General features: G+C 43.7%; 1 protein-coding gene across 1 annotated transcript in view; it reads right to left on the bottom strand.

The window, feature by feature from the left end:
- afap1 (actin filament associated protein 1) overlaps positions 1 to 22,456 on the bottom strand; it is a 331,909-nt gene that overhangs the window by 167,295 nt on the left and 142,158 nt on the right. The window contains exon 3 of the mRNA XM_068040149.1: positions 10,442 to 10,539. Coding sequence (XP_067896250.1) covers positions 10,442 to 10,539 — 98 coding nt within the window. The remainder of the gene's footprint in view (positions 1 to 10,441; positions 10,540 to 22,456) is intronic.

The following is a 22,456-nucleotide window of genomic DNA, read 5'->3' on the forward strand; positions in this document are numbered from 1 at the left end:
AGTGCACAGGAATGCAGATCATGGATTAGTCATGCACTGACCTCGGGACCTCATTCCCTGATGTATTCCTGTTCAGCAGGACTCAGTAGGAGTGAATACTCTGGGTCTGGTTTTCAGTTTTGGCCCAGTCGGTTCACTGGTGGCAATGGACTGGCCACCCATTATAGAAAGCACCTAATTTTTCTTTCCACAGACTCTAACGGAAAGGAAAAATCAGGCTGGGTCTACAACAGGCGGCTGATACACAACTATCTGCTTCCTGCCTATGTCAAAAGTTTAAACTACCTCCAGTGTATCCAATGGAAAATTAGGCAAACTGTGCCCACAGGTTCATTTGGAATGCGAACATGGGGTAAGGGTGCAAATGGAACTCATTTTTCATATTAGGTTAATAAAGAATGTTATAATTTTGAACTGATAGGTCAGTGTTTGTCATCACAGAAATGCAGAAGTCTTCGTACCTAACAAGGAACATCAATATCAGATGAGTCCACGAAATACGTTTAAAATCTAGCAGCTATATTTTCCTATGAATGAAGAACAAAGATAACTGCCTGCTTTCAGAAGTTAGTTTACCCAGTGGTATTTTACACTGTTGATAATAGACTGCATTTTACTTATGTCCCAGGACTGGAGGTGGTGTCAATTGTGACGGCTGTGGAGTTGGTGGAGCACACCTGCTCCTCTGCAAGGTTTGTAAAAAATGTAGACTTACTTTTCATTGGTGGCCATGGAGATCGCTGCAGAATCTTGATCCAGCAGGCCCAGAAACTGCTCCACTCATCACCATCATACTTTGCAGAAAGGTCCTTCACTAGGTGTTAGGCCCCTTTCATATGTTAATCTGGGGCTCAACAACTGTTTTAGGTGGCTGACAGGAATGCCTATGGCCCCACTAATTTACTGGTGTCCCAAAAGCATATGCAGATTAAGTGTGAAAAATGACTGTAATATATACCAAGATCTACCCCTTTGAATCTCTCCTACCTACCTCAGCTGCAGTCATATGGTAGAAATTGGAGAGAGTCAAAAATTGGGAGTGGTGTAACTTCTGCAACCTAGCTTCCATTGTCCTAAATCAGTAAATCTTCCAATCAGCATCAGGAAAATATTTTAACTTAGAACACAACATTGCCGGCAGATGAAACTATTGCAAAATTCTTGTGGTGAATGTACTACTCAATGAATAATCTAAACCCAAATGTTTTCAATTTATTGAGTTAGTAATGTAGAGTTTACTGCTGTCCCAATCACAAAAGCACAGTCAGAGCAAGCACTGGAAAAGAGTAATCATCGACATGAAGTAAAAGATTAGTTTTTATCATAGGCAAGATTAGAGAACTTCTGCTTTACATTCCTAATAATTGTTATTTAGAAATGTAAGATGCATTTAAGAAAATATCACAATTCATATATTTTACTTTACAAGTATAATGGCACAGTGAGCTCCAAATGAATCAGTGATAACTAAAATTGTAATTGAACTAGATGCCCTTGCACTGCTCACTCATTCTATAATCCCTCTTCTTCTGGGAAACTAAAACATATGGTTCAAATCATGATATGCAAATAAGAGAATTCCAATTTTGCAGGAGGCTTTTTTTTGCAAACTATTTTCCACTTGTTTATCTTTTTAATAAGTTTGATGAGCAATTTTTCATAGAGATTCACACCTTAGAACACTGATGAATGTTTAACAAGAATTTACTTGAGGCAACAAAATTCCAACTGTTATCATACCAAAAAAAGTCAGATAAATAAAAATTCTGCAGTTATATGCAAAAAACAGAATTACAGGATAGGTTCAATAGTTCAGTGGATTTGCTCATTGGTGTTTAAGAGGTTACTTTCTTGCTTCACATTCCCAGCAGGGGGTCCTGCAGCATATTGTGAAATTCAGGTACCCACTGTGCACAATTTTCTGACTATTTAAATTAAATGTTTGGAAAATTGCCTATACCACGCACCTGGATTTGGAATATGTGCTCACAAGCGGGTGAGGCTCCACACCAGAAGCATTAAGATGGAAAATGACTTCTGTATTTTACTGATGGTAAAACTCTTGCAAAAAGATGCAGGAGTAGAAATGTGTCTCAGACGGTGGTGCAGAATGGGTGGTATCGGATCAGCCACCCCATTATACACAGCACCTGACAGTCAGTTCTATTTTTGTCAATGGAATTAAATATCAGATGCTGCACATAGTGGATGGCTGTTCCAACTCGCCACTGCCCGATTTGAATTTCTGCACAGCAGTGTTTAAACTGGGGAGGGGATCCATTAATTTGTTAATTCCCTTGAAATTGCATTATTATTTGATAAAAAATAATTTCCTCCCATTTTATAGTGCTGATATGCAAGCGTGTGAGGGATAAATCCTTAAAAATCATAATCACGCTTCTCAATTGAGCGGCAAAACATGATGAGTTGTCCAACGATTGGTAGGAACAATACTCAGTGCATCACAGAACTAATATACTTTTCTGCGTGTACTTGCCAGCAGCAGAATGAGTGCAGAACTAATTGTGGACAATAACAAAGTGGAAGAGCAAACGAGGAATGCAGAGAGGAAGTGTTGAAAACATAGGAACACAAGGGGCAGCAGGAAGACAGGGAGCATAAAGAAGATGTCAAACAGCCAGTGAAAGCAGATCAAGTACAGCAGGGTGGCAACAAGATGTGGGAGGGCCTCACAGCTATTTCTTTTCAGAAAACTTGCCAATGAGAAAGAAACATTTATTTAGTACTTTATCACATCCTCAGGACAAGTCGAAGTGCTTAGCAACCAATAAATTTGAGTGTAGGCATGGCTGATTTGTTTGAAAATGACTTTTCTCACATTAAATCAAATTGCATTTTTCCAGTTAAAGAGCAACTGTCTTGCAGGCCCCCACCTGCCAAGAATGAGGCACACATAATTTCACCACATGAACATTAAAAACTTAAAATTGGTGCTGGGAAGAAATGAGGGGCTATCACAAGGAATTGCCCGGCCCCTCACCAGAAAGACCTTTTTTGCATGCTAGCAGACAGAGTTGGAACAAAGGACCCAGTCCTTGCTTCTCCGATACACAGAAGACCTGGTCAGACCAGTTTAGTCACATGACTAACTGGCTGTTTTGAATTTGAACTTGCCACAGAGTGTTTGAAAGGCAGAAAGCTATTTGGTCCTGGACTGAGAACACCTCTCTCCTGTCTGCTCCCATCTCTTTCTCACGGAACGGAAGACCCATTGAAGACATGCGAACTCAAAGAGAGAAAAGTCTCCTACGTGAACAAGGTTTAAGAAGAATACTGGGCCCCAACGAAAAGTAAGAGCTGTCTACAATCAAAGGCTCTATGGCGAGCTGGAAACACAGAAACACTAACAAGAAATTCCCTTCAGAGACTGCCTCAACCTCTCTACTTTATTTTTCTTCTGTTCTTTTCTGTCCCTATTTGCATGTGTGTATCACGTGTGCATGCTAGCATGGGCGCATCGTATATCCGTAGACGTTAACCAAATTAGAGTTTAAGTAAGTTTAATAAATTTCACTTTTCTTTTTTAAACCTAAGAAAACCTGGTGTGCTCAATTCTTTGTCTTATAACTGGAAAGTGGTGAACAAGGATTCACCAAGGGGGAGCTCAAAACACAGTGTGTTTAAAAATTAAACCCCGTTACAATAAGACCAGGTGAAGACAGTAAAGACCCTTAGACACATTTCTCAACTGGTCGAAACAGCAACACTTATTTCTCAACTTCATTTTCTCTGTCAAGAGGCCCAATGCAGCTTTTAATGAAAGATTGTGCTTTATTAACCTTTTCTGTGTTGTGTAGTGTATATGACCTGTTAAAGGTTATATAAGTTACTTCCTCAACATGTCTTTCTCATGTTCTTACCAATACCTGTCAACTGTTTGTTTCTGCATGGTAGGGGATATGGTTTTATTTCCCTATTCTATATGCTCCCACAAATAACAGGAAAATATATCATAAGAAATAGGAGCAAGAGTAGGCCATTGGGCCTCTTGAGCCTGCCCCACCATGTAATAAAATCATGGCTGATCTGATTGTGGCTTTTACACCACTTTCCTCAGAATCTTACATGTTTCAATAAGATCACCTCTCAATCTTCTAAACTCCAATGGGTATAGGCCCAACCTTTCTTCATAAGACAACCTTTCCTCCCAGGAATCAACCTAGTGAACGTTCCTAGTGAACTGCTTCCAATGCCTCCTTAAGTGAGACCAAAACTGTACACAGTACTCTAGGTGCGATCTCACCAATACCCTGTACAGTTGTAGCAAGACGTCCCTACTTTTACTACTTTTATACTGCATCCCCCTTGCAATAAATGCCAACATTCCATTTGCCTTCCTAATTATTTGCTGTACCTGCATGCTGACTTTTTGTCATTCATGTACAAGGACTCCCAGATCCCTCTATACCACAGCATTCTGCAGTCTCTCTCCATTTAAATAATGTTCCGCTTTTCTATTCTTCCCGCCAAAGTGGACAACCTCACATTCCCCACATTAAACTCTATCTGCCAAATTTTTGCCCACTTACTTAACCTGTTGTTACGGCCAGGGGAGGAGAGGGTCACAGTCGCCCCTCTTGCCCTTCTGCTTATTTGACCGTAACAGGGTTTATTCCTTTTTTAAACAGTGGTTGTGCTTACCACCACAGTGAGCATTTTACCTTTTTACCTTTATGTGATTGTGAAAGAACCAGACAGGTTTTCTTGAGTTTAAACAAGAGGTAAGTTTATTATACTCAACAAACTAAACCCAATTGAAAACAACAAAAAAAGTGATTCCTGACAACGCAGCCGGCCACGGACGTCATCAGACTGCGCCATGCTGCGCACATGCGCAAACAGGCTCCTGCTCTCTGCGCATGCGCGGCGTTCCACATTGCCAGGTCTGGTTGGCGCATGCGCAGATGACGTCATCACGTCATGCATGGAAGCAGGGCGACAGCGGGGTGGAGGGGAAGCAGGGAGACAGCGGGGTTGAGGGGAAGCGGGGCGACAGCGGGATGGGGGGCAAGCGGGGAGAGAGCGGGGTGGGGGACAAGCAGGGAGAGAGCAGGGTGGGGGGGAAGTGGGGAGACATCAGGGAGGAAGCGGGGAGAGACCAGGGGGAAGCCGGGAGAGAGCACCCCCCACCCCACCATCTTTAGTCCTGGCAGCTGCCTGAACATCGCAGACTGTGATTTTTTAGTGGAACAGGCTACATTTGCGTATGTGCCAGTACAGTGCCACCTAGTGGTTGCATTGTCAGCAAATGCAGCCTAAAAAAAAGCTACACGTTCACGCACACATCGACACGAGGATCACACACACACAAATAGATTACAAAGTGGAAAGTAGGTTTTTTGGTTGGATTAAAATCCAGAATAAATAAAAGTTAAATACACAGTCTGAGGTTGGTTGATTCAGTGGTCTTCCGGCTGGAGTTGTATTCTTGTAGTCTTTGGCTGGCCCACTTTGCTCAGGGTTTTCTTGGAGGCAGAACTGTAGGTGGCTCTCTTCCCCTAGTCTCTGGCTGTAGCAGTCTGTAGGCTTGGAGGGTCCACAGTTGCAGATGGTTTTCAAACTTGATGTTTTCTGAAAACAGAGTAAGAGAGAAGCAAAACTCCCAGTTTTTTCCGAGAGGGACAGACGGTAACATGACTGCCTCTATGGAACCTTCTAATGAGACACAAGGTTCAGAACTGGCTCCACAGTCCCCTGGATGTCAGTATTTACACTCGGAGGGGTTTGTTCTTTCAAAGTCAATATGTCAGTATTGCCTTGTCTGTCGTGCTAATGAAGCAATCCTAGGTAATTCAATTACTTAGAGTAAGCCATTGTTCTGGGTCCAGAACTTCTCAGACTTCTGGCTCTGGTTGGGCCTTGGAATGTGCAAAGGTGTTAACTGGGATAGATTCAGAACAGATTTAGCAGGTCAAAACTGAACATTCAAGAGGCGCTCTGGACCATTAGCAGCAGCAGAATTGTATTCAACCACAATCTGTAACTTCATGCCCCGGTTTATCTCTCACTCTACCATTACCATCAAGCCCGGGGATCAACCCTGGTTCAATAAAGACTGCAAGAGAGAATGCCAGAGCAGCACCAAGCATACCTAAAAATGAGCTAGCAACCTGGTGAACCTACAACACAGGACTACATGCATGTTAAACAGCGGAAGCAGCATGCTATAGACAGAGCTAAGCAATCCCACAACCAATGGATCAGATCAAAGCTCTGCAGCTGTGCCACATCCAGTCATGAATGATGGTGGTCAATTAAATAACTAACAGTCGGAGGAGGCTTCACAAACATCCCCATCCTCAATAACGGGGGAGCCCAGCACATCAGTGCAAAAGACAAGGCTAATGCATTTGCAACCATCTTCAGCTAGAAGTGCCGAGTGTATGGTTCATCTCGTTCTCCTCCCCAGCATCACAGATGCCAGTCTTCAACAAATTCAATTCACTCCACATGATAGCAAGAAATGGCTGAAGGCACTGGCAAAGGCTATGGGCCCTGACAACATCCCGGCAGTAGTACTGCATACTTGAGCTCCAGAACTAGCTGCATCCCTAGCCAAGCTCTTCCAGAACTGCTACAACATTGGTATCTACCTGACAATGTGGAAAATTGCCCAGGTAATTCCTGTCCACAAAAACCAGGCCAACTCCAATCTGGCCTCATCATCAGCCAAGTGATGGAAGGTGTCATCAACAGTGCTATCAAGTGGCACTTACACATCAATTACCTGCTTATTGATGCTCAGTTTGGCCTCCGTCAGGGCCACTCGGTCCAGACCTCATGGACAGAAGAGCTGAATTCAAGAGGTGAGGTGAGAATGACTGTCCTTGACATTAAGGCAACATTTGACCAAGTGTGGCATCAAGGGGCCCTAGCAAAACTGAAGTCAATGGGAATCAGGGGGAAAACTCTTCAGTGGTTGGAGCCATACCAAACAGAAAGGATGGTGGTTCTTGAAGGCCAAACATCTCAGCCCCAAGACATCGCTGCAGGAGTTCCTTAGGGTAGTGTCCTAGGCCCAACCATCTTCAGCTGCTTCAATGACCTTCCCTCCATCATAATGTCAGAAGTGGGGATGTTCCCTGATGATTGCACATTGTTCAGAATCATTCGTGACTCCTCAGATAAAGTAGATGAAGCAGTCCATGTCCACATGCAACAAGACCTGGACAACATTCAGCCTTGAGCTGATAAGTGTCAAGTAACATTCGCACCATAGAAGCAAGAGACAATGGCCATCTTGAACAAGAGAGAATCCAACCATCTCCCCTTGACATTCAAAGGCATGACCATCACTGAGTCCCCCACCATCAACATCCTGGGAGTTACCAATGACCAGAAACTTAACTGGACCAGCCACATAAATTGTGGCTACAACAGCAGGTCAGACGCTGGGAGTTCTGCAGTGAGTAATTCACTTCCTGACTCCCCAAAGCCAGTCCACCATCTACAAGGCACAAGTCATGAGCGTGATGGAATACTCTCCACTTGCCTGGATGAGTGCAGCTCCATCAACACACAAGCTCAACTCCATACAGACAAAGTAGCCTATTTGATCAGCACCCCATCCACCACCTTAAACGTTTACTCCCTCCACCGCTGGCGTACTGTGAAAGAAGTGTGTACCATCTATAAGGTGCATTGCAGCAACTCGCCGAGCCTCCTTCGACAGCACCTTCCTAACCCGCAACCTTTTCCAACAAGAAGGTCAAGGGCAGCTGACGCCACCACTGGAAGTTCCCCTCCAAGCCACACACCATCTTCACTTGGAACTATATCGCTGGGTCAAAATCCTGGAACTCTGGAACTCCCTTCCTCCCAACACTGTGGACGTACCTGTACCATCTTTTCAAGAACAATTAAGGATGGTCAATAAATGCTGGCCTAACCAGTGACACCCACATCCCGTGAAAGAATAAAAAAAGACGGACTGCAGCGATTCAAGAAGGCAGCTCACCACCACCTTCTCAAGGGCAATTAGGGATGGGCAATAAATTTCTGGCCTTTCCAGCAATGCTCACATCCATGAAAGAATAAAAAAAAACTCCTGATCTCTGTGTTTGGAGAAAAAAGCACTTTTGGAAAACCATGGAATTAAAAAAAAAACCCTACAAGTTTATTACAAAAAACTTACCTCTTTTGTTTGCCTGTCCTAATATCTCCTTAAGTGGCTTTAGTATCAAATTTTGTTTGACAACATTCCTGTGAAGTACCTTGGGACATTTTATTACACTAAAGGTGTTATATAAATGCAAGTTATTGTGGGTTGTAACAATTATATATAGAAGGAAGTTAGATCACTACAGTACCTAACTCTCATCAGTGTATTAGACTGGTTACAAAACAATAAAAGCTGTTAAATTTTAGTAGTTCTCTTCAATATGTTTTAAACACAAGTCTGAGAGGAAAAAGCTTTAACTGACAAATTGATCTTCACGGGCACTAGCCTGATAATATGCATTTCTTTTCTCCACTATATAAACTGGCAAAATGGAACATTACAATTTTTTTTAAAGTATCCTTCCAAACTAATCAAAATTTATCACTTTGATTTTCTCCCTGCAAGAACAGGTAGGAGACAAAAGGAACTCAGCAATGTATGGTTGTAATCAGTAAGTAGATAGTGTGTGAATTGCCACTCTCTATTTTCAAATACCTCACTGCCAATTAAGTTACTTTAGCCTCTTTCCTGATAGCCTACCCATTATATTAAAATTTCAGCACTATTGAGAGACTACCAGCATGCTTATGTTTAGCATTTCAAGAACCTAGAATAATTGTAGATGCAATTGACTTGAAGTGTAGGCAACGATGATCCAGGAGGAAAATGGTTCTCCCCCAGTCTCAATGGCAAGCACTCGACAGAATTCATATTTTGCTTTTATCTCAGTTCTTTCACCATCCAACATAGACAACAAAAACTCCTTCCAAAAGTAAGGCCACAGAAATCAGTTAAAATGTGCCGATTGTTGCCAGGTGTGTTTTATTTTTTGCATTCACTGGGCTGGATTTTACAGCCCCCTCAATGTCGGGGGTCACGGCGAGGGGGCGGAAAATGCCGCTGGCAGAGGCCTACCTGGAGCCTCGACGCCGGTAAGGCCAGGCCCGATATTGCTGGCAGTGGCGAGGCCTCATGGCGGCCCCTCCCACCCCCCGCTGCTCGGTGATGGGAACCAAATTTACATATTTAAAAAACACAAACGAAGGAATTAATTACTTACCCTCTTCAGCCGTCTGTTCCACTCCAATATAGGTGCCGGTGGCCGACACTCCGCTGCTTTTGGATCTCCATCTAGAGATCCAAGGCAGAACACTGGTGTGGAGGGGGGAGAGGTAAGTTTCTCGGTGTGGAGGGTGGGGAGGAAGGGGCAGCGGCATCAGGGTAATTTAATTGGTCTAGGGGATGGTGGGAAAGGGTAAAGTTTAGAGTTTATGAACTATGGGGGAGAGGGGGGGAAGGTCAGGTGCGCCAGGTAAGTGTTTTTTGTGCGTGGCGGGGGGGGGGGGGAAGAGGGCAGGTACTTAATTCTATGGCTATTGGGGGGTGGTGGTGGCAGTGGGAGAGGGTCAGGATCAAGTCATTTAATTTTTTGCAAAAAATTTCCCGTTAAATTTTAAACAGAAATGTAGGGCACGAAGCTCTTTAAAAATGGAGCCAGCACCTGCGCAGTGCCACCTGACACCATTGCCGGGGACGGACAGCCCGCCCTCTCCATGTCATCGGGATGGGTGGTCCGCCCCGGCCATTTAAATGAGCTGTTGTGCTGAATATCGCGGTGGCTTCGCAACCTGTGGTCCATGCGGGCGGACCGCCATTTTTGAAGCTCGCTGCTGGCCCACTATCTTTGCAGGAAGATTTTCCCATTGGAAGTGCATAATGGAAATTAGGGCATGTGCTCTGCACAATTTTCCTAAGATTTAAATAAATGGGCAAAAAACCGTATACAGTGTTCAGCTTTATTTCCAATATGTACTCCTGGTGGGGGAAGGCCCTTACTGGAAGCACAACTTTGGAAAATTAAACCTATAATGTTCAGATGTTATCACCTGGAGCAGGACTGAATCCTCTGTTTGACATAGTGAGTACTTGGGCATGTGCAATTGGTGACGCTCGATGCTCAAATGCTTTGTGCTTATCTGCTTCTAATTGGTCTCACAGCTTCCTGCACCGCCATCTATTAAATTGTTGTCTGCCAGCAGGAAGTCGAAAGAAAAATGGAGAGTGGCATTTTCCTGGACATGGCAGCAGTTTAGGAATTAATATGCAATAAAAATGTGTTATGAGGGCTCAATAATTGTTCTTTTATGGTTAGGATTTTCTCTTTGTGGATAAGATGTAACAGCAGAACAAATACTTGCTGGATAACCGCTGTTCAAATTTTTTTCACTGTGGTCATAGTGAGAATGAGGGACTACTCACGTGCCATGGATGAGGGATCTCAGGTAGAGGGATCTGAGGTGGAGCAGGTATACTGCAAGGTAAGTCATGCTTCTGTGTAGAGTTTTTCATTTGACAATCTGGAGCAAAACAAGCAAATTAGCAGGAGAGAATGCAACGTGTCTGCAGACAAATTTGAATTCATTCAATAAATACATATCCAATAAGGATGATAAACAATTTCAAAATAATCATCAGCTATACTTCAGCAACAACAGTCGTGTGGTAGAGTGGAGGCACACCACATTAGGATAACATTAAGCAGTGCCTTCCCTGCAATGCCTGCAAGGTAATTATCTACCAGAGGCACGGCCTAAAGATCCCGAGCAAAATGGCTATCTTATATAATACACTTTCTGTCTCCCTGTACTTTTCTGATTTGTCAGTGGGTTGAATGGTGGGCAGAGCCAACACTCAAAACACAGCAGAAAGATCAGTTCTATGGTGGACATGTTCAAGGTTCTCACATGTACAGTGAGAGGTGAGTTTAGTGCACACTCGCCAGACTATAATATAAAATTGAGAGAGAGTGAGGTAAAATGTAATCAATGTAATATCAAATAGAGAGAGACTGAGGTAAATTAAGGGATTTCTGTGGTGAGTAATTCACCTCCTGACTCCCCAATGCCTGTCCAAAATCTACAAGGCACAAGTCAGGAGTGTGATGGAATACTCTCCACTTGCCTGGATGGATGCAGCTCCAACAATACTCAAGAAGCTCGACACCATCCAGGACAAAGCAGCCCGCTTGATGGCACACCATCCACCACCTTCAAAATTCACTCCCTTCACCACCGATGCACAGTGGCAGCAGTGTGTACCATCTACAAGATGCACTGCAGCAACTCACCAAGGCTCCTTTGACAGCACTTTCCAAACCTGTATATGCTCAAGGTTTTCACACGTGCAATGAGAGATGAGTTTGGTGCACACTTGCGAAACTATAATATAAAATTGAGGGAGACTGAGGTAAAATTTAATCAACATAATTTCAAATAGAGAGACTGAGGTTAAATATAGCCAATGTAACAGAAAAGAGAAAGGAGTAAAATATTATATAAAATAGAGACTGAAGTAATGTATATCAGTGTAATATAGGAATTGCAGAGGGAGACCCATTATAAAAATAGGACAACTTCCGGTGGGTTTGCAGGTCTTGGTTTGTGGAGTGTTTTGTAAGGTCCAGTGATTTGAATGCCATTGTTACATGTTAAGAGTGCAAAATCATTCCAGGAATTGTTAACTGTAACTAATATGAATGGTGACCAGAAAGTGTGTATTACGTTCAGGTATGCAGCAATTGAATCAGATCCTTTGGATGATGATTCTGAATGTGAAAATACTTTATCAGATACAACTCTGCATTCAATGCCTTTTCAGCTGCAAACACCTTTCACAACTGTTTGCGTTTTTTGTGATCCGAAAGATCCTCTAGCGGTATGGAATAAATTTAAGTGGGCAATGAGTGAAAACTTTTTAAAGACATACTCAGAAGAAAACAGTTTATTCTCATTTACTGTATTACATCAAGGAATTTTAAAGTGCAATAATATGAGTTTACAAAGTTTGGGAATGCCAGCATGCACTCTGACTAATGCAACAGAAGACTAAAGGCAATCTTGAACTTAACCAACATCAAAAGGCAATTGTTGATGAGGTCTCCCATGTTGCCTATGAAGGAGAAAGCAAAGCATTCTTTCTGGATGGTCCTGCGGAAACAGGGAAAACCTTTGTTTACAACACTCTCAAGCGTCTCTTACGAGGCAAAGGACATGTAGGGCCGGGGTTTTATGCTGGCGATGGGGATCCCAATGTGTGGAAAAAGCGATGCCAAGAACCCTGCGTTGCCTCTTGTCCAGAAGGCCTGCCGAATCTAGTGCCAATCAGGCATTTAAGTGGACAGTGGCAGGCCATCCATGGGATCAAGGACCCCGGCGCCGGAAGTCCCGCCCTCAGAAAGCTGCCAGCCAATCAGAGGCTGGCGGTTCTTCCACTGAGCAGCACCACCATGGAGGCGGTGGCTCCTGCAGGTGGAGAAACTACCCAAGACCTAGGAGTGGCGCTGGACCCAGGCTACAGGTAGGTCAGGGCGGGAGGGCACTCGTGGGGTGAGAGTCGTGGGGGAGGATGGCGGGGGGTGGGGGGGGAGGATGGCGGGGGGTGGGGGGGCGGTTGGCAGCAAGAGCAGGGGGTGGCTCTCAGCGGGCCCCCCCACTTCGCAATGCCAAGTCCCTTGTTCAGGCACTGAGTGCCTTTTAACAAGGGACCTCCCTTCCTCCCAACGGGAGCCAGGAAGCAGCCTGCACGGTATTCCATGCTGTGCTTCCCCATGCTGCAACAGGGCTGCCCGCCTCACAGGTAACTGCGGCGGTGGTGGCAGGATGAGGCCCTTAATTGGCGATTCAATTGGCAGCTGGGCGGGAAGATCATTCACAGGCTTTCCCACCCTGTACTAAATTTCGGCAGAGGCGGGAAGGGGGCAGGAAACGCCCACGCCACCCCCCACCCCGCCACCATCCCATCCGATGCTATGCTCTCCCAACCACCAAAACTGCCGTGGGGGAGAGCATAAAATTTCTCCCATAGTGTTGATGTGCACTGCAACTGGCAGAGCCTCTACTCTTCTCCTTGGAGGTTGAACAGCACATTCGCTTTTTAAAGTTCCAATATCAATTCACGAGTATTCAACATACAAACTGTAAACAAATTCTAGAGAAGCAGAATATAAGAGCAGGGAGGTTATGATGGAGCTGTATAAAATGCCGGTTAGGTCACAGATGAAGTACTGTTTACAGTTCTGGTCACCACACTATAGGAAGGATGTGATTGCAATGGAGAGGGTGCAGAGGTGATTCATCAGGATGTTGCCTGGGCTGGAGCATTTCAGTTATGAAGACAGACTAGATAAGCTGGGTTGTTTTCCTTGGAGCGGAGAAAGCTGAGCGGGGACCTGATTGAGGTATACAAAATTATGAGGGGCATTGATAGGATAGATAGGAAAAAACTTTTTCCCTTAGTGGAGAGGGCAATAACTAGGGGGCAGAGGAGGTTTAGAGGGGAGTTGAGGAGGAATTTTTTTACCCAGAGGCTGGTTGGAATCTGGAACACACTGCCTGAAGGGGTGGTAGAGACAGGAACACTCATGACATTCAAGAAATATTTAGATGAGCACTTGAAACGCCATAGCATACAAGGCTACGGGCCAAGTGCGGGGAAATGGGATTAGTTAGGACAGGTGCTTGATGGTCTGCGTAGGCGCGTTGGGCCGAAGGGCCTGTTTCTGTGCTGTAGAACTCCATGACTCTAACTTATTGGAAAGTCAAAGCTTATTATGTAGATAATAGATGCTGAATTTCTAACAGGCAGACTGATGAAAATAGAGTTTTTATTCCTCAAATTATATTGAGTCCATCAGATGTAAAACCTGCCTTTTCAACCCATGAGAAAACAGTTCCCAATTAGACTTTCATATTCTGTGACTATAAGCAAGTCACAAGGCCAGACTCTAGCGAAAATTTGTTTTTATATTCCTAGGCCAATTTTTACACATGGACAGCTTTGTGTAGCATTTTTCAGAGTGAGAAGTTTTTTTATTCTGTTAAAGTCTTTGGTGAAAGCATAACTAGAAATCCTGTATTTAAAGAAGTTCTGTTGCAATAAAGACCTAACTTCACTGCTAATGTTTTGCAGGTCTCTGCTAGTTTATAAATATTTCCAATAGGACAGTAATATTCATAAAGATGACAGTATGCTTAAATGCAATCTCTCTCCATAAAACCAGTAGGTTCACAAGAATATGTAGGTATTAGTCTGAGATAGCAGTAACAAATTTAGGGCACCATTTAGAAGTACTTAAAGTGCTGACAGATCTGCAGACAAATAAAAGAGAGAGAGAGAGCAATGAGGCAAAAGGCAGTCTAGCAGGGTAAAAGACAATTGAAATGACAATTATGCTGTTTACATAACAGATTAGAAAAATACAATGGCCCAATCATCATTGGGGAGTTGGTGGCGCAGTGGTAATGTCACTGGACTAGTAATCTAGAGGCCCAGGCTAATGCCCTGGGGACACGGGTTCAAATCCCACCATTAATTAATAAAAATCTGGAGTTGAAAGATAGTTTCATGGCACCATTACTGAGACTATCATTATCATAAAAAGCCATCTGGTTCACGAATACTTGGTTTGGCTTACCTGTAACTCCAGAACACCGCAATGTGATTGACTCTTAAATGTCCTCGGAAATGGCATAGCAAGCCACTCAGTTGTACCAAACCGCTAAAGAAAAGTCTAAGGAACACAACCAGATGGACTACCTGGCATCGACCTAGGCACCGCAAATGACAAAAGCCCGGTCGACCCTGCAAAGACCTCCTAACTAACATATGGGAACTTGTGCCAAAATTGGGGCAGCTATCCCACAGACTAGTCAAGCAACAGCCTGACGTAGTCATATTCACCGAATCATACCTCACAATGTCCCAGATACTGCCATCACCATCTCCGGGTATGTCCTGTCCCACCGACAGGACAGACCAACCAGAGGTAGTGGCACAGTGATATACAGTCAGGTGGAAGTTGCCCTGGGAGTTCTCAGCATTGACTCCTGACCCCATGAAGTCTCATGGCATCAGGTCAAAGATGGGCAAGGAAACCTCCTGCTGATTACCACCTACCACTTCCCCTCCCCCCGCAACTGATGATTCAGTACTCCTCCATGTTGATTTGGAAGAAGAACTGAGGGTTGCAAGGACACAGAATGTACTCTGGGTGGGGACTTCAATGTCCATCATCAACATTGGCTCGGTAGCACCACTACTGACCCAGTTGGCCGAGTCCTAAGGACACAGCTGCTCGACTGAGTCTGCGGCAGGTGGTGGGGGAACCAACAAGAGGGAAAAACTTACTTGACCTCGTCCTCACCAATCTACCTGTCGCAGATGCATCTGTCCATGACAGTATTGGTAGAAGTGACCACCGCACAGTCCTTGTGGAGAGGAAGTCCTGTCTTCACATTCAGGGTATCCTCCATCGTGTTGTTTGGCACTACCACTGTGCTAAATAGGATAGATTTCGAACAGATCTGACAACTCGAAACTGGAATCCATGAGGAGCTGTGGACCATCAGCAGCAGAACTGTATTCAAACACAATTTGTAACCTCATGGCCCGGCATATCCCCCACTCTACCATTACCATCAAGCCGGGGATCAACCCTGGTTCAATGAAGAGTGCAGGAGGGCATGGCAGGAGCAGCACCAGGCATATCTCAAAATGAGGTGTCAACCTAGTGAAGCTACAACATAGGATTACATGCATACAAAACAGGGGAAGCAGCATGCGATAGCTAAGCGATCCCACAACCAACAGATCAGATCTGAGCTCTGCAACCCTGCCACATCCAGTCGTGAATGGTAGTGCTCAATTAAACAACTAACAGGTTCCACAAATATCCCCATCCTCAACGATGGGGGAGGCCAGGACATCAGCGAAAAAACAAGGTTGAAGTCTTTGCATCCATCTTCAGCCAGAAGTGCTGAGTGGATGATCCATCTTGGCCTCTCCATCATCACAGGTGCTCCTCTTCAGCCAATCCGATTCACTCCACATGATATCACGGAACAGCTGAAGGCACTGGATGCAGCAAAGGTCATGGGCCCTGACAACATTCCGGCACTAGAACTAAAGACTTGTGCTCTAGAACTGGCTGTGACCCCTAGCCAAGAAGTTCCAGTACAGCTATAACACTGGCATCTACCCAGCAATGTGAAAAATTGCACAGGTATGTCCTGTACACAAAGAGCAGGACAAATCCAACCCAGCCAATTACCACCCGATCAGTCGACTCTCGATCATTAGCAAAGTGTTGGAAGATGTCATCAACAGTGCTATCAATCAACAATTACTCAGCAATAACCTGCTCACTGACGCTCAGTTTGGGTTCCGCCAGGGCCGAGTTGATGATCCATCTCGGCCTCCTCCTGAAGTTCCCAGCAGCACAGAAGCCAGACTTCAGCCAATTCGATTCACTCCACGTGATATCAGGAAACGACTGAAGGCACTGGATACTGCAAAGGCTATGGGCCCTGACAATATTCCGGCAATAGTACTGAAGACCTGTGCTCCAGAACTTGCCGCGCCCCTAGCCAAGCTGTTCCAGTACAGCTACAACACTGGCATCTAACCGGCAATGTGGAAAATTGCCCAGGTATGTCCTGTACACAAAAAGCAGGACAAGTCCAACCCGGCCAATTACCGCCCCATCAGCCTACTCTCAATCATCAGTAAAGTAATGGAAGGTGTCATCAACAGTGCCATCAAGCGGCACTTGCTCAGCAATAACCTGCTCAGTGACGCTCAGTTTGGGTTCCACCAGGGCCACTCAGCTCTTGACCTCATTACAGCCTTGGTTCAAACATGGACAAAAGAGCTGAACTCAAGAGGTGAGGTGAGAGTGACTGCCCTTGACATCAAGGCAGCATTTGACCGAGTATGGCATCAAGGAGCCCTAGCAAAACTGAGGTCAATGGGAATCAGGGGGAAAACCCTCCGCTGGCTAGAGTCATACCTAGCGCAAAGGAAGATGGTTGTGGTTGTTGGAGGTCAATCATCTGAGCTCCAGGACATCACTGCAGGAGTTCCTCAGGGTAGTGTCTGAGACCCAACCATCTTCAGCTGCTTCATCAATGGCCTTCCTTCCATCATAGAACCATAGAAAAATTACAGCACAGGAAGCTATTCATTCCGTTGTGGCTGTGCCGGCTGAACAAACTAGCCACCCAATCTAATCCCACCTTCCAGCACCTGGTCCATAAGGTCAGAAGTGGGGATGATTTCTGATGATTGCACAATGTTCAGCACCATTCCTGACTCCTCAGATACTGAAGCAGCCCATGTCCATATGCAGCAAGACCTGGACAACATTCAGGCTTGGGCTGATAAGTGCCAAGTTACATCTGGGCCACACAAGTGCCAGGCAATCACCATCTCCAATAAGTGAAAATCCAACTAACTCCCTTGACATTCAATGGCATTACCATCATTGAATACCCCACCCTCAACATCCTGGGAGTTACCATTGACCAGAAACTTAACTGGACCAGCCATATAAATATTGTGGCTACAACAGCAGGTCAGAGGCCGGGAACTCTGCTGCAAGTAACTCACCTCCTGGCTCCCCAATCATCAGCAAAGTGTTGGAAGGTGTCATAAACAGTGCTATCAAGCAACAATTACTCAGCAATAACCTGCTCACTGACGCTCAGTTTGGGTTCGCCAGGGCCACCATCTACAACGGACAAGTCAGGAGTGTGATGGAATACTCTCCACTTGCCTGGCTGGGTGCAGCTCCAACAACACTTAAGAAGCTTGACACCATCCAGGACAAAGCAGCCCACTTGATTGGCACCTCATCCACAAATATTCACTCCCTCCACCACTGATGCACAGTGAGAGCAGTGTGTACCATCTACAAGATGCACTGCAGCAATGCACCAAGGCTCCTTAGACAGCACCTTCCAAACCAACGACCTCTACCAGCTAGAAGGACAAGAGCAGTAGATGCATGGGAATACCATCATCTGCAAGTTCCCCTCCAAGTCACACATCATCCTAACTTGGAACTATATCGCCGTTCCTTCGCTGTCACTGGGTCAAAATCCTGGAACTCCCTTCCTTGCAGCTCACCACCACCTTCTCAAGGGCAATTCGGTACGGGCAATAAATGCTGGCTTAGCCAGCGATACTCACATCACATGAATAAATAAAAAAAACCTTCACTTCCAGTACTGGGTAGGGCACCACTGTACAAGGTCTTCTGAATTGTTGTTCAAACCTCTTGCAGCTCAGAGTTGTTCACTATTTTTTAATAATTTCTCATTATCTTAGGACTTCTTATTTCTCATCAAACAATTTTACTAAATGGTTACCTGATTAGAGAACCAGAATCAGTTATCAATGGCTTGAGCAACAAATAAATTGTACAGGCAGTGGAAGAATGGAAAAATATTCCAGCCGATCACATATCTATCAATTCACAGCATGTCCACACATTCTGTAAGGTAATGAGAGCTATGAACTGAACAGCAATAAAGTTCTACTGGTCCCTAGGATCATAAATTCACTTCTGAAGCCTTGGGGTTACTGGTTGCACAGATTCACTTCATAAATTTGACAAAACAGAACCTCAACTGGAAAGACAGCATATTAACTACTGGATCTGAAGAGAGAAATAAATGTATCTGTGACCACAATAACAGGGTCATCTCCTGCGTATTCCAGGTTACATTTAGGTCAAACTAATCCAAAAAAAATGAGCCAGCAATTTAAGACCACCTTACAGAACATCAAAGAGGGTGCATTAATAGTGTGCAGACTTGTCTTTGATCCAAGGCAGATTACTATCCTGCTGTGATTTTAAATAAACCTCACGATAGTTGCTTTTTGAACCTGCAGGATTCCTATGATTCGAAAAAATGAAAGACTTCTGAGAAAGTCACTAAAATCACCTAACAGATTAATTCTCCTAACTGCTTGATTTCAAGTCAAGTGATAGTTGCAAAAATTGTTTGATGTGAGATCTAGCAGGGTGCCAATCCTTACCAACGTTCCTGTTTAACAGTGACATTTAAAACTTGAAGTACTGTGAAATACAGGGTAATTGTCAGTCTTGCAACGTCAAACAGTGCCATTTGATGTCTGGGAAACAGGAATTCGTGCGTAGTCTGCTATATTATTTTCAGATGTTAATCCTCAGAAAGTTGGACAGAATATGTGATAATAAGGAACAAGCCTTGCTAATAACATCAAGGCAACAAAGATACTGATATCACCTGAAACCAATTTGAGAACCTGACTCCAGACTGTATTAAGTGATTGAATTAGCTTCATACACATATTCAGGAAGTGAGATCATACATAGTTTATGCACCTTAAATTTTGAGACCTCCTGCTGTTTGCATTGGCCAACAAGGTCATTAATAATTCTGAAATACTTTCTGCATCTCTTAAATAACCATCGCATTGATTTAAAGTATGTAATAACCACCAGCCATATATTGGTTGCTGTTCAGAAATATATTAAAGATCTAAACATGTTATCATGCTAGGCCCCCACCTGCCAAGAATGAGGCACATTAATTTTGTCATGAACATTGATTTTATACTCTTGCTGGAGCGAGAAAATGACTTGTTAAACAGATCAACCGCGGCTGTAAAAGATATTTGCATTTTAACAGACAGGGCTTGGAAGGACAAAGCAACCATTCCCTGACACATTCAACACACAATGGACCTTGATCACCAGCTATTGTGTGTAAGAGGAGCATTCCAGAGACTGCTAAGGTAATACAATCCAGGACTGGTTAGACCAGCTGGTTACATGATTAACTGGCTGTTCCAGGGCTTTTTTGAATTAGCCACCGAGAATTTGAACTGAGAGAAAGACTGTTTGTTCTTGGACTGAGAAGATCTCTCCTGTCTGCTCCTATCTCTTTCTCACAAGACTCTGAATCCACTGAAGATACATGAACCCCAAGAGAGAAAAGTCTCCTTCAGTGAACAAGGTTTAAGAAGAATACTGGGCCCCAGTGAAAAGTAAGATCTACCTACAATCAAGGACTCTTCAGTGAGCTCAAAGAACCATAACAAAAACTCTTCAGATATTGCCTCAAACTTTTCCACTTTATTTTTCTTCTGCACTTTTCTGTCTCTAATAGATGTGTGCATCGCGTATGCATGCTAGCATAGGCATGTTGTGTAACCATAGGCATCAACTGAATTAGAGTTTAAGTTCAAGTTTAATAAATTTCAACTTTTCTTCTTTAAAACTAAGAAAACCTGTTTGTGCTGGTTTCTTTGCCTTATAATTGGAAAGCGGCGAACAAGGATTCGCCAAGGGGGAGCTAAAAACATGATGTGTTTAAAATTAAACCCTGTTACGGTAAGACCAGGTGAAGGCTGAGAGGGAACCCTAGACACCTTTCTCACTTGGTTGTAACAATATTCTAATCTATACTCTGAGGTGATTCAGTCCAGTCTGACTCACTGAAATCTATATCATTTATTATAATAAAATTGGATCAAACAGCCGGGTAATGCTGAGATGATGATGTTGCTTTTCAGTTGAACTATAAGTAAAAGCTCCCATTTAGGGATCAGTTAACATTCAAGTGCTCTTATTACGCTCAACTGCAGCATTTCTGAAAAATGCAGAGATTAGTTACTAGTGACGAGAATTTGATTTTCTGAGAACTTCCCAACTTCCAAATTCTATCTGCACAGCCATGTAGATTAACTAGAACAACAGCAACTTCTATTTTTATAGTGTCTTTAGTGTCATAAAACATCCCAAGACATTGCACAGGAGTGTTACCAAACACAATTTGACACCAAGCCACATAAGTTGTTAGAGCAGGCAACCAAAAACTTGATCAAGAAGGAGAAACTTAAAGGAGGAATGATAGACAGAGGGGTTTAGGGATGGAATTGCAGAGGTTAGGGCTTAGGCAGCTGGACAAACGGCCACTAAGTGGAATCATGAAATGTCATTCTTTGCCGTGGTTTGTTTTAACCTGTGGAACGTATACAGTATTTTGCGCATTGAAACAGAATGTTTTCTTTACTTCAACTTTGTTTAGTTGCACTAGTTTATGCTTTTTTTTGTTAGCTGATGCTTAATTTGGTAACATCGCTTTAACCTTTGTGGCATGCAGGTTTGTCTTCTTGTCTTGTGGAGTTCACAGCCAGTTACAGCTGACATTCACCTCATCCCTGAAGTGAACTTGTTCATTCCTGCCCCAGTTCCAACTTCTTCTGTATTTTTGAACTGTTCTGAATACTTTCCATAACCTTCTGATATTCTTTTAAATCCTGCATGGTTCATAAGGCAGATTTCTAATTCATATTTTGGTTGGCCTTATTACATAATGGAATGTCATGTAACATTATACTCACAGCACCACCTACAACTGCAATCCTTTTAGAAAGTTGCAACCTCGCAGTGTTACTATGTAATAGCTATGCGTGAAAATGCCATTATGCTTTATTAGTGCTTCTCTCAGCTTATGAAAACACATGCTGAGTATTCTTTCAGTTTCCTTTGTGAAAAGGAAGTTACTTCATTATAATTAATTTCCTAACATACAAGTGTTACCCAGATTCCAATGTTGTGACTGGAATTGAAGTGTTGTTGAGTAACTGAATGTATTAGCCCAAAGATGGTTAATTGATAAACTATTCAGGAATACAAAACAATGGGGGAAAACTCTGAAGTGGTGCAATGCAGATTTATGTCAATTTCCCAGGGGCAGGCAGTGCTGTGGACCACTACTTGCACAGGTTTCTTCAATGATATCAATGGTAAATGCACACAGGCCGTGCTGGTAGTGGCCCGCAGCACTTTCTGCTCCCGGGGAATATATACAGTTTGTGTAGTGCTGCTTCAAAGAGGTGCTATATGAACAAATCTTTCCCCCATGAGTTTTCCACTCTGTGGTTACAATGCAATTTGCACAGAACAGGGTGGTGTCATTTCTGCTGTGCTGTCAAAATAACATTTTCCCCATTCACGCAATAGTGGCCAAAATCATGAATGTCTGTTACAGACTGATGGAAAGGGGCGTGGGTGGTTCCCACTGTTCACTTCCCAACTGATCACAATTGTGTTTTGTTAAAATGTTGAGTTAGTCCCTGAGTGTTTTTAGGGTCAAATAAATATACAATTGACAGGTTTTCTTGTAGGTTAAACAAAAGATAACTTTTAATTTTTGCACAATTGTCGAAATAGCGCAACCTCACCCACGCACACATTCACTCACACACGCTTACACAAGAATAGATAAACAGAGAAGAAAAGGGTAAGTGGTTTAAAGTGAGGTAGGTGTTCATGGTTGACGGTAAACCTGTTGAATCTTCCAAGGAGGCCAGTCTGTTATAAAGGTGCAGGCCTGGGTGTTTGTAGTCTTGAACTTGTTGAGGTGTTTAAGATTTCTGGTGGTT

This window comes from Heterodontus francisci, chromosome 1, assembly GCF_036365525.1.
Source record: "Heterodontus francisci isolate sHetFra1 chromosome 1, sHetFra1.hap1, whole genome shotgun sequence".
Taxonomy (NCBI): Eukaryota; Metazoa; Chordata; class Chondrichthyes; order Heterodontiformes; family Heterodontidae; genus Heterodontus; species Heterodontus francisci.